General features: G+C 48.1%; 1 protein-coding gene across 1 annotated transcript in view; it reads left to right on the forward strand.

The window, feature by feature from the left end:
- PLXND1 (plexin D1) overlaps window positions 1-13,278 on the forward strand; it is a 205,177-nt gene that overhangs the window by 54,364 nt on the left and 137,535 nt on the right. The window contains exons 3-5 of the mRNA XM_036737796.1: window positions 1,730-1,861; window positions 6,856-6,956; window positions 8,997-9,126. Coding sequence (XP_036593691.1) covers window positions 1,730-1,861; window positions 6,856-6,956; window positions 8,997-9,126 — 363 coding nt within the window. The remainder of the gene's footprint in view (window positions 1-1,729; window positions 1,862-6,855; window positions 6,957-8,996; window positions 9,127-13,278) is intronic.

Genomic DNA, 13,278 nt, shown 5'->3' on the forward strand with positions numbered 1-13,278 from the left:
AAGTCATCCAGGGCTCTGTATGTGGAGGACCACATCTTAGACTATGCTTTGTACCATGCCTTGCAATCTGGCGCCAAGGCAGCCAGTAGCCAGCTATGGAACCTAGCTCTGCAGAAGGAGGAGAGTGGTGGTTTTGCCCTGCTCAGACACATCTGGAAGACTCGCCGTCCCATTGCAGGGGGAACATTTGCAAACTGGAACATGCACAGGGGCTGGCCACAAAAGGATTCCAATCCATTCTGTAGTAAGATTGGTTGAAGAACTGGTGGTGTCTAGTGCAGAGGAGACTTAGGAATGTGGGTACTGATAAATGTTTAACAAATGACTCTGGGGGGCTGGGGGGTGGGGAGGGATGAATCCATGGGACCTGCTAAGTTTAATCAGTATTTTTAGCATTTGTCTCTTTCTGAGGTGTATGTACTCCCACTGAAGATTTAAATTTCCTGTTACAAGCTGGTAAGAACCGGCCCCAGTACATCCCTGCTCTTAGGGAGAACCTGAAGGTTGTCTTCAAATATTTGAAGGTTGTAATGCAGACGAGGGATTAAATTTGTTTATTCTGCTTGGCCTTGAATTCAGAACTAGGATAGAAAAGAGAGACATATATAGAAAGACAGATTCCAGCTCTGTGTGAGAAAGGATTTCCTAACAGAACTGTCTCAAACATTGGATTTTGAGTTGGGAGGGTCCTTGAAGGTCATTTCCACTGCCGTAGTGGAAAGGGGAATAGGCCTGGAGTTGGGAGACCCAGGTTTGAATCCTGCCTCGGACATTTACTAGCTGTGTGACCAGGGGAAAGTCAAGTCCCCAATGCTGACTTACTATGTGCCAGGCACTATGCTAAGCATCGGGAATGCCAAGAAAGGGAAAAGACAGTCCTCATCCTCAAAGAACTCACAGTCTAACGGGGTAGTCAGCATATAAACAACTATAGTAAACTAGATATAGACAGGATTAATTGGGAATAATTCACTAGCATGAAGGAGGATCTGAAAAGTCTTACTGTTACCCAGTTCCATGCCCTGATTTTACAGATGAGGTCCAGAATAGTAAAGAGACTTGGCCAAGATCACCTGGAGATGGCAAATAGCAGTCATGATTCAAGCCCAGGTCCTCTGGCTCCAAATTCATTGGTTTTTTTTTTCCTTTATATCACGTCTTCTATTTAAAAAGATAGTAGAACTGAGCTACCCTGGCCACTAATGCCTTTCTCTTCTTGGGGAGGGCTTTAAAGGAAGGTTGTATGACAACTTGTGGAGGATAGTCTAGATTCGTGCCTTAGGGCTGAATGATCTCTGGGGTCCCTTCTAGCTCGACAGTCTATGTATGACCTGTTGAACCTCAATGGATGAATAAGATTGGGATAGGGCAGAGGAGGTGAGAGGGCATTCTGGGCAGTGGGGGTAGCAGTGATGTCAGAAGTGAAAGTAAGCATGATGAATTCTGGGACAGTGAGAAGACTCCTAGCTGTTATATGCAAGCTAGAAGTTTCTTTAGCCTTCCTGGTCAGAGAGATGATGTCCTAATGATGGTGAATGCCAAAGCCTTGAGAAGTTGTCTTGGTTTTACACTTTGGAAAGCACATGTATTTTTTCCCTTTCTGTTCTCTCAGAGGACTTACCAAAATCACCCTAATAGCTTTTCACTCCTAACCCTACTTTCTTGGCAGATTTCCAGTTACCACAATTACCCTAACTGCCTCGGTCTCCCCCTCCTACTTTCTTGGCAGATTAACCTGAACAGTACCATGAGCATCATGAGCCGGAAGTCTATCACGGTGGCCTACGGGGAGGCAGTGCACCACATCATGCAGTTTGACCCCTCTGATCCCAGCTACCTCTATGTGATGACGTCCCACCAGGTAAGAACGCTCCCCCTTCCCTCCCCCTCCCCAGGGGCTCCATCCCTCACATGGCTTCTTTTCAGAGAGGGCGAGAGGTGACTTCTGCGCCCTCCCTAGATACAGTCACATGAGAGTCAACTTCTAGGGGATGGGGGGAGGGCTCCGGAGGAGGCTTGTCTGGTGGGTGTCATGGACTGAGACATTTTGCATTAGCACATACTTTGGGGCCAAGTCTCCATGCCAGGGATATGAGGCAATGACAGGCCCAACTACCAGCCCATTTACACAGACACCTTCTCCTATTCTCCAGAATAGAGCACCCAGTTTTGAACGAGGAATTGGGGGCTAAATCTGTGTCAGGGAGTTTCTGTTTAAGGACAATCCAGATACCAACTCCAAAAATGAGACCTTTCCTCATTTCCACATTCTCCCCTCCTGAAATTACTTTGTACATGCTTTTTCTTGACTTATTGTGCACTTGTCTATTGTTCCAATAGAAGATAAGCTCCTTGAGGGGAAGGATCGTTTGCTTTTTTTCTTTTGTTTTTATATTCCTAAGGTGTAGCCCAGGGGTAGGAAACCTGCAGCCTGGAGGCTACAGGACTGAGTCTAAGTTTTACAGAACAAATCCTTTTATGAAGGGGATTTGTTCTGTGAAGTCTGGATTTAGTCAGAGGGCTACTCTTGAGGACCTAGAGGGCCACGTGTGGCCTTGAGATCGCAGGTTTCCCATCCCATAATTCCTGGCATATAATAAGTGCTTAATAAATGCTTGTTGCACGGAACAAAGGCAATGATCCTGCAAGCACAGGGAAGCTCCCTCATGGCCCCCACCACAACCCAGGTTTATAACCTTATTCCTGTGCCATACATAGGCTTTTTTCATCTCAGGCTAGAGAGCCCTGGGCCAAAGACCTGGGCAGGGTGGTATATTCTAAAGAACACTGAACTTGGAGTCAAAAGATGTGGGTTTGAGTCCCACACTCACTGACTGTGTGACTTTGGGCTAGTCATTGGACTTTTCTGAGCCTTAGCTTCCTCTATTGCCCAAGGGACTGGACAGAGGAACCTCCAGCAGTCTGATCCTATGATTCTAGGACCCGGCAGAGGTCCCACGAGCCTCTTCTGTTACACTCTTCTGACTGAGAAATTCAAGTTAGCAATTTATAGAACAAGACACTGTGTGAGTGAGTGGCAAAGTATAGATGACAGGTAGTCAATAAGGTAGGAATTCAGGGCAGGGAAAGATCCCCGTGGGCAGCAGTAATCAAGGGAAGCGTTCAAAAGGAGGCCGCCCAGGGTAGGAGCTTAAAGCCCTTTATTAAGTCTGTGTCACCATCCTCTTTACCATTGGAGAGACTGAGACCCTGGCACATGAAGCCTCCTCTAAGTGCTAGTTTCCCGCCTCCATGCAGGGCTCTGCCCTCTGCCCCGACCCTCCCTGGGCAGAGAGCGGTCCTTTCCTTTACCTCTCCTTGGAGAGTCCTGATTGGCCAGAGAGGAGTCCGGCTCTGGTTTAAATTAGGCCTTAATCTGTCGAAACAAAAGCAGGAACCGCTAATTTTATATTTTTATTTTCTGACCATAATTTCCTCCAGACCGGCCACGCTGGGCTAAGCAGCTCCTTATCATCGTCTTCATCGAGCTTGCTCCCTCCTCCCTAGAGCCAGACAGTGAGCCTGCACAGGGCCTTGGGCCCAGGCCTTGTTACCAAGGAGCTCAGAGCTCCTGCTGGCCTGGGGCCCCAGGGGCTTCATCCCCCTGCCTTTGGATGGGGCTTGTTCCCTCCCTTCCCTCCACCCCTAGACTTCCCACCAAGCCACTGTGCAAGGGTATGTGTATCCTCAAGAGAGGAGGGAGCCCCATGGAGGCAGTGGGGCTAATGGGAAGAGCCAGCAAGCCTGGGGTTGAACCCTGGCCTGCACTGAGGCACCTTTGAGTTTAGTTTTCTTATCTGTAAGATGGGGATAAAGAAACTAGGTTTTGGAGTCAAAGGGCCTGGGTTCCAATTATGGTTTTGTTGATTATTACCACTGTGACAGCGGGTAAGTCAGCTGACCTCTGGGCCGCTATTTTCTCATCAGTAGAATGTGGCATTTGGATCAATAAGGCCCCATCCTGCTCTAAGTCCTGTGGTCTTTACGTTCATGTGATAGCAGCAGGACCGGCCCTCTGCACATTGTGCCATAGACAGTGCTGAACTTCTTCCTGAGACGGCATTTTGTGACACTCTCCTGCTCAACAAACTTCTGTAGCTGTCCAGAGGACGAAACCCGAAGGTCTGAGTCTGGCGTTCAAGGCTCTTCATCAATCCATTCCCGTACTGTCCTCTACACCCTCAGTTACCTTCTCCCTTTCCTTCAGCCAGATCGGATGACTTGCATTCCCAAAGCTGCTTTCTCAACACTGTCTGGCCTCCAGGCCTTTGCTTATGCCGTCCCCTCCACCTGTGATCAGCGGCTCCTAGGAAAGCAGGACTGGTTGCTGCTGGGTGGGATCTTGGGGTTCATCTGATCCAACACCCTCAGCAGAAGCTGAGCTTCAGAGGTTGTCCAAGGTCATACAGCTAAAAATTGTGGAGCTTAGATCAGGACCTCGGATTCTCTTGATTCTAAATCCAGAGTCTTTTCTAATCTATCGCATCAGGCCCAGCCTTCCCCCATCTCAGCCTGTCAAAGTTCTGTCCCTCCTTCAGAGACCATCTTGACTTACCCAAGGTCACACAGCACGACTACTACCGCTACGACTACCACCACGACTACCACTACTAGAAGCAAATTATAAACTCCTTGAGGGCAGGGACTGTGTTTTGCCTCTTTTTGTATCCCCAGCGCTTAACACAGTGCCTGGCACATAGTAGGCACTTAATAAACGTTTAATGAATTGAATTGAGTAGGAAGAAGAGGAATAGCTGACATTTCAGGTTCACAAAGCGATTTTCACGTATTCTTTCATTCGGACCTCACGACAGCTGTGTGCGATAGGTGGTCTGAGTATTATCATCCCCATTTTATAGACGAGTAAGCTGAAGCTGTGAGATTAAGGGATTTTCCTGTAGTGACCACACAAGTAGTAAGTGACAGCCAGGATTCCAGCGCAATCATTCACTGAGCATTTATTTGGCACCTTTTACATGCCAGGCTCTGGAGATACAAGGACAAACATGAAACAGGCCCTGCTCTCAAGCGGCGTATGTTCTATCAGGGGAGGACTCGGGCTCCCTGACCCTACACCCAGCACCCTTTCTATTGTACCACACGCCACACAAAACTAAGAAAACAAGCCCAGCTCTGGTATTGAGAGCTAATCATGGCTGGGTGTTTTCCTTCCCAAATGACATTGACTTTTTTTTTTTTTAACCAGGGGCCTCAGTGCCTTAGTCCAGAAGAACAGGATGCCTAATGGTGGGGATCCCTGGCTGGTGGCAGAGCTTTTTTGGGAAAGGGGCATTCTTAAGACCTCTCATACTATAACCCATCAGTGACTCCAGTGCCTTCTGGGAGTCCTGGCCGGAGAGATGGCCGGAGATGGCCACCCAGAGTGCCAGCCTGTGGGACCACTAAGTGGAACTCTTGTGGGTAGGGAAGGGCCCTGGACTCTGTTCCAAAATAAGCCCTGCTCTTGGTCACCCGGCCCCAAGCCCCATGATCATCTGGGATGTTTCCCTCCCCTGCCTATCCCCGTCCACCCTCTTGGAGCAATACACTTGGCGCTATCTGTTGCTTTCATCCTTTCTCTCCCCTTGCTCTGCTTTCCTCTAGTTCAGGCCCCCATTCTTTCTTCCCTGGACTTCTCATTGGTCTCTCCTGTCCCCAGTCTATTCTTCTTACACTTGTCAAAGTTACCTTTCTAAAACAGAGATCGGCACCCCCCTCCTCAAAATCCCTCAGGGGCTCCCTATTGCTGTGTATAAAATAAGACACAGGCTCTCCTCGGCTTGGCACAATTCATCTTCCAAACCTGGGCTCAGCCAACATTTCCAGCATTAGCTTATCCTACTGCCCTTCATGCCTTCTATTTTCCACTCAGTCTGGACTCCTCGCTATTCCTCAGTCTTGTCGTGTCTTCTCCCACCTCCATACTTGTGCACTTCCCACACCTGGAATCCGTTCGTTCCTCCTCCCTGCTGGTGGACATTCTTCTTTTCCTCCAAAGCTCAGGTGTAGTGCTAGGCTCCATGAAGTGTTCCCTGATCCCCCACCCCATCCCCTACCCCAGCTGAGTTAGAAGGGCTTTCAGAGGCCAGCTAATCTGCCTCCCTCATTTGACGGATGAGATGACACAGATCATAAACTGTGGAAATAATAATTCAAATAATAATAGTTGTTAATATTGTAATTAGAATTTATATAGCCCCTCACCTGTGTTATCTCATTTGATCTTATCTCAGGCCTGTAAGGAAGGTATTATCCCCATTATACAGATGAGGAAACAGAGGTTAGGTGACTTGCCCAGGGTCACACAGCTGGTGAGGATCTGAGGGAAGATCTGAACTCAGGTCTTCCTGACTCCAAGTCCAGCACTCTGTCCGCTGTGCCGCCTGGCTGCCAAATTTCTTGCAGCACTTGGACTGGATCTCTGTGTTGGTCTGATCCCAGCCTACCTTATGCTCATCGGTTAGTCAATCAGCAAGCATTTAATTAAACACCCACTATGTGCTGGTCTCCAGGGATACTGAGACAAAAATGACAGTCCCTGCTCTCAGGAGCTTACGTTCTATTAAGTATGTACATGCCCTGTCACCCTTATTAAATTGGAAAGGCTTCCAAGGCAGAGACTGTTTGATCTTTGCATCCTGAGCACCAAGCTTCCTTACACACAGTAGGCACTTTTATTAAATGTATTGGTTTTGAATTTTGAGTAATAAAAAGGCAGCATCTCCTAAGTAAAATGTGTGCTATAGGAATTTGGAAGAATACAGGGAGATTAGTGGGGCCCTAGGCATCAGGGAAAGCTTCCTGTAGAGGAGAGCCCATTTCTGAGGAGTGACCGACTTGTGCTCCTGGTTACAGATGGCGAGGGTGAAAGTTGCCGTGTGTGATCAATATACAACCTGCCCAGACTGCCTGGCTGCGGAGGATGCCTACTGTGGCTGGTGCGCCATGGAGACCAGGTGAGACTCCTGTGAAGGCATGCTGCCATTCAGGATCCTTCTTCCCTCCCTCTGCTCCCTCTCTACCTACCGTTAGACTGTGGGTGAGTCATTGGAATCAGGGACCAGAGAAGGAAGGGCTAGGCTGCCATTCAGGATCCTTCTTCCCTCCCTTTCCTCCCTCTCTCCCTGCCATTGGACTGTGGATGAGTCATTGGAATTTGGGACCAGAGGAGGAAGGACTAGGCTGCCATTCAGGATTCTTCTTCCCTCCCTCTGCTCCCTTTCTACCTACCGTTAGACTGTGGGGTGAGTCATTGGAATTAGGACCAGAGGAGGAAGGACTAGGCTGCCATTCAGGATCCTTCTTCCCTCCCTTTCCTCCCTCTCTCTCTGCCATTGGACTGTGGATGAGCCATTGGAATCTGGGACCAGAGAAGAAAGGGCTGGGCTGCCCATTGGTACTCTGGAAGCAGGGTGTTTATGGGAAGTGAAGGTCAGTGTGAAAAGCTACAAAGAGACAAATTAAGGTTTGATATCAGGAAGAACTTCCTAACAGAGCTCTCCACAAGGGCATCAGGGAGGCATAGATTTATAGCTAGAAGGGAACCTGGAGCTCATCTAATTCAATCCTCTCACTTTCTAAATGAGCAAGCTTAAGGCAAGGGTTTAAAATGGCACAGTAGAAAGATCGCTGGATTTGGGTTTATATGCTATTTCCACAGTTTATGGTCTGTGTCATTTAACCTCAGTTTCCTTATCTGTCAAATGAGCGAGGTGGATTAGATGACCTCTGAAAGCCCTTCTAACTCTAGCTTTATGATTCCAGAAGTGACTTGCCCAAGGTCACACAGAAGTTAAGTGGCAGAGATGGGATTCAAGAGGAAGAAGGCTGGCTTGGAAGGTAGTGAGTTTCCCTTTATTGGAGGTCTTCAAGCAAAGGCTGGATGATTACTTTCCAAGCACATTGTAATGGGTATTTTTTTAGATATGGGGTAGACTAAATGCCTCTGAAAACATGAGAAAAAGAGCTGCAAGGAAGGCTACAGGCATAATTTACCTAGATTACCAGAGAGAAAAAAGATTTAATAAAGTTTGTCAAACTATTCTGGTAGAACAGATGAAGAAATATGGGCCAGACACTGAGGCAGTTGGGCAGATTCGGTCTTGGTTGAATGGTTGGATCCAAAGGGTAGCCATGAATGGGTCAAGGTCAAGGCCACCTCTGCAAAGAAGGGAGGGAGATCAAGCAGCACCTTCCATGTGGTGCTGTTCCTGATGCCCTCCAACTGCTCCTGCCCTTCCTCCCTGCCTATCTTGTATTTAACTACATTATATTTATTTTTGACAGGTAGTTGGTACAATAGATAGAGCGCTGGGCCTAGAGTCAGGAAGGCCTGAGTTTAAATCCAGCCTCAGACACTTACTAGCTGTGTGACCCTGGGCAAGTGACTTAAACCTGTTTGCCTCAGTTTCCTCATCTGTAAAATGAGATGGAGAAAGAAATGGCAAACCATCCCAGTATCTTTGCCAAGAAAACCCCAAATAGGGTCACATAGGCAGATACAACTGAAAAAAAAGTCTGAAAATGTAATGGACTGCCTTGGGAAATAAACTTCCCCATCTCTAGAAATGTTTAAGCAAAGGCTGGGTAACCACTTATGGCATATGTTGTAGGAGACATTCTCATTCAGGCATGAGTTGAACTAGATAGTGGTCTCTGAAGTCCTTTTTAATCCTGAGGTGCAAAATATTTATTGGTGCCTACTCTGCAAGCAGGGACATCTTTATGTCTCTCTGTGATTCTGGGCAAATGGGAGGAAAAGTCTCCATTGGAGAGGGTTGCAGGGAAAGAGACGTCATCAAGGAAAAGCCAAGTCAGAGCAGGGGTTGGGGCTAGAAGGAAGGCTTGTAGAAGTGGTCCAGTTATAGAGGAGTTTGTTCATAGCTGTTCCATGGGGCACACTGGAAGGATCTAGTTGAGAGATGGGCATGGGCAGAGTGGGCTCAGGCTTAGATACAATGCCTAGTAAGTATTTCTCTCTCCCCACCTGGCTGTAGGTGCTCCCTCCAGCATGAGTGTGCCAACTCCAGTCAACCCCACTTCTGGACCAGTGCCAGTGAGGGCATCCTTCGCTGCCCAGCCATGACTATCCTGCCCTCAGAAATCAATATCCACCAGGAGTATTCAGTAAGTATGCAGTAGGCAAGGAGTGGGGGGAGCTGGGAGCTGGGGAAGAGGGAACCTAGCAACTGGCTGAGAGGCAGTGAGATAAAGTGGTTAGAGTGCTGGGTCTGAAAGCAGGAAGACTCATTCAAATCTTGCCCCAGACTAGCTGTTTGACCATCAGCAAGTCACGTACCTTCTCTTGATCTGTTTACTCATCTGTAGAGTGGATCCATCCCATACAGAATTACTGAGAATTCATGGTGCTTTCTCACCTGAGAAACAAGCAAGCATGACCCCACAGGGTGACTGCTAGGAGTGTGTGGCTTATTGGAATAAATAGAAAAGATGGAGTCAAAAGGCCTGAGTTCAAATCCCATTTCTGCCTCTCATTACTTGTATGGCAGTAAGTCACTTCCCTCCTCTGAAACTCAGTTTTTGTACTAGATGAGCTCTGAGGTGTCCTCCACTTTAACATTTATAAGTCTAGGACTCTGATGGCATCAGGATGGATCAGGGCAGGCAGCCTCAGCAGGGTGGGCAGGTAATTGGGGCAGATCTCAGCAGCAGTCTGTGTGAAGGAGCCCCCAACAGGTCAGCATTTAGGGCCAGGATGGTCTGGTGATGGGCAACAGGTGAATACCCCAACAGGTGGCTGGAGAAAGCATCAAGGGAGTCTGGCACAGGTAATAGGTGACAGGTTCGAGCAGGCCAACTGTTAGTGTCTAGTTCTAGCATTCCAGTGTGGGAACCACTTATGGAGACTGGGGTTCTAGAGCAGGACTTCCGCCCCCAATTCCCCCCAACCACCATCCCATTTACTGGAACTAGGTGCAACGTGGGGGCTGGATTGCCAGGGAACAAAGCAAGAGTCTGGTCACTAGAACTAATCAGACACAAGGGCATAGCTGGACCAGCACTGAGGCTGATGATGCCAAGTCTATGTGTTCTTAGCCTAGTGACTCCAATATGCACCCCCACTATCAATGGATGGTCCTAGAACCAGAGTCTGAGGTGGGGCTAAGCTGGCCATTCAGAAGACTAGAAAACTTTGCATGCAGAGGGACCAAACCATTTATTAACAGTAACCCCTCCAGGTTACTCAGCGAACCTCACACTCACCATCACTTTAATCCTTCAAGTCAGTAAAGGCTTTATCGTTTTGACAGTGCTCCCCTTTGTGAAGTCCATTTTTACTCATTAAACCCTCACAAGATCCTTGTGAGGAATCCGCATACCCCTTTGACAGATGACAAAACTGAGGCCCAGAGACATTAAGTGACTTGCTCATAGTCACACAGAAGTGTATTCCCTTTAGGGACCCCATGAAATGGGAGTTTAGGAAAGCCAAGGAGAGGGTCATAAGACTTTGTAGCTGAAAGATGCGCTAGGTCCTCTCATCCAACCACCCATTTTACAGATGAAAATAATGGAGACCCAGAAAAAGGAAGGAACTTGCCTATGGTGACATATATGTGTGTGTGTATATATATATATGTGTATGCATATATGTATATATGTGTAAGTAAACATGTATGCATATATGTGTGTGTATATACACACATAAATATGCATGCATACATATATACACACACACACATACATGTATATAAAAGTAGCAGAGCCAGGATTTGATCCTGTCACCTGACTCCTAATCCAAGACTCTTTCTGTTATTGCACACACGTGTATATACACACATACATACCTACATACATATATACATGCACACAGATATACACACATATGTGTATATATGTGTATATGTATGTGTGTATATCTCTATACACATACATATGTGTGTGTGTATAGAGAAAAACAACCATTTTTGACATGGGAGCAGAGCCTCATGGTTGCTTACCCCTGACCATGGGAATTGGGCCCAGCCCATGGCCAGCTCGGTGTCTCCCACGCTGCTTTTCTGTGACTTAGAGTAATGACCCCTTGAGCCCCGGTTGCCTCTGGGAGCCTTGGTGGTTTGGCTTGGACCGTGCTAAGGGTCTGGCTTGGTGCCCAAGAAACGACCTTTCTCTAGCTGAAACCTGCCCAAAGCAGGGAGGGGCGGGCGGGCACTTACCCAGACCACCACCAGGCTGATGGGGGAGGACCAGGGACGACGGACAACCCGCCTCCAAAGTCCTAGCATTCCAGGCAGTTTTTTTCCTTTCTCTTCTTTTTTGGGAGCCCAGAAATGTAGGAGTCAATATTTGCAAAACCGCCAAATGCCAACCTGCTATTTTGCATTCAAACGAACAGATGATTCTCCCAAAGCTGCTGCCGGGTGATACTTTTCTCGCTCTCCCCCAGTGAGAAAGGGACAGTTCTTCGGCTCTTGCTGAAAAGCTCCCCTCCCCTCAGCAGCCATTCTCTGCAGCCTTGCTGTCTGTACCAGATAGGCAGGGCCTAGTGAGTATTTAAGTGATTACTGTCAAAAGCGAACAGAATGAGAACATTTTTTTTGAACGTGATACCAGGCTGGGAACTCTTGATAATCAAGCGGTTTCAGCACGCCCCCCCCCACCCTAGCCCAGCTCCATGCCTCAGGCAGAGGACCTACCTTGTCCAGTGGCAGGAGCCCCAAAGTCACACGTACTTTCTTCCTGACACCAGAGTTGTTTTGGCTCTGGGGTTTCTCTTCTGTAAATGAAGGCCATTGGCCTAGAGGTCTCATCTGCCGTAACTATATGTGGCCTCCTTGTGCCATGGAGAGAAACCCAAACTCTGAAAAGAGAGTCTAAGAGATCCTAGGCTTTCCTGGGGACCATCAGACTGAAACAGCTTTGGGTGTGGTCCTGAGGAGGACTGCTCATGATCCCTTCCAAAACCAAATGGCCTAGCAATGGAGAACGGTGATTTGGTGTAGTAGATAGAGTTCTAGGCCTGGAAAACCTGGGTTCAGATCCTGGCTCAGATACTCCGGGCCTCAGTTTCTTCACCTGTAAAATGAGGAGATTGGGCTCCACATCAGAGGTCCCTCGCAGCTCTAAATCTGGGATCCTGTGGGTCCGTGTCTGTGACCAAGAACCAACCTTGCTACAAGAAGAAAGGCTCACCTGGAGGTTGGCCCATAGCTGATAAATATATTTGGCCATAGCGATTGATGAAGACTGTCCACAAAGGCATATGGAGCTTCAAGGCTAATGGAGTTATTGCTAATAGCTGGTTTGGCGCACTGCCCTCGAATCTCTGGTCCTTTGAACTGGGTCTGCTTAACCCCAGTCTGCTGGCTTAGCCCCACCCCCAAGGGGTTGGGCTGCCTCTGAGTTGAGGGTCACTCCCCCCTCCTCACGAGAGTGGGAAATCACGCTAGTGTTGAAACAGACTAAATTAGCCTGTGATTCTGGGCTGGATGCATTGCTTACGGGCCAGCAGTCATAATAACTCATGCTTACTTAGACGTGGCTGTAAGTTTTACAGAGAGCTTTGTTTGTGACATCTTGTGACGTGGGTAGTTTTCTCTTTGTTATCCTCTTAGTGCTCGGCACATAGTAGGCACTTAAGTGTGTACTGACTGACTAAGAAGGGCAGGGACTTACCCACGGTCACGGAGCTAGTAAATGTTGGTGGCGGCATCTGACCCCAGGTCTATGCTGATTCCAAGTCTGCTATGTACGTTGTGTGTCCTAGGATTTTGGAGTCGGGAGGCACCTTAGCGGCCATTCTGTCCAATCCTCTACCTGGTACTTGAACCCAGGCTAGTCCCTTGAAAGTGAAGACACTTTTGTTACTGCTCAGAGTACCCAGAGCCATATTCTAATGCCCTCTTTGGGGCTGCATTGCAAACTCGATGGTTTTGTAGAGGTCCCTTTTTGTAATTCAGAAGGATGAATCCTTTTAGCCTCAGATGGGGGTTGCCAACATCCCTGCCTTATTTGGACCCCAACTCCATATGGAGCCGTGTGGCACACAGAGGTTCAGTCCCGTGAGGTGGGGAGGACATGTTTTATTATCTATGCTTTACAGAGGAGAATGAAATGATACATCCAAGGTCACAGCTAAAGGTGGGGAGGGGGCCAGGACTAGAATCTAGGCCTTTTGAATCCATATTGACTGTGCCAGAGTCTGTCTCCCGCTGACTGTCTGAGGCTCAAAGAGGGCAGGTGCGTTTGTGCTTTAGAGGAGTGAATTAGGAGGTGATGACCTTGGAGTCATGGATTTCTCTCCTAGCAGTGGACTTG

The sequence above is a fragment of the Trichosurus vulpecula genome, chromosome 9 (assembly GCF_011100635.1).
Source record: "Trichosurus vulpecula isolate mTriVul1 chromosome 9, mTriVul1.pri, whole genome shotgun sequence".
Lineage (NCBI taxonomy): Eukaryota > Metazoa > Chordata > Mammalia > Diprotodontia > Phalangeridae > Trichosurus > Trichosurus vulpecula.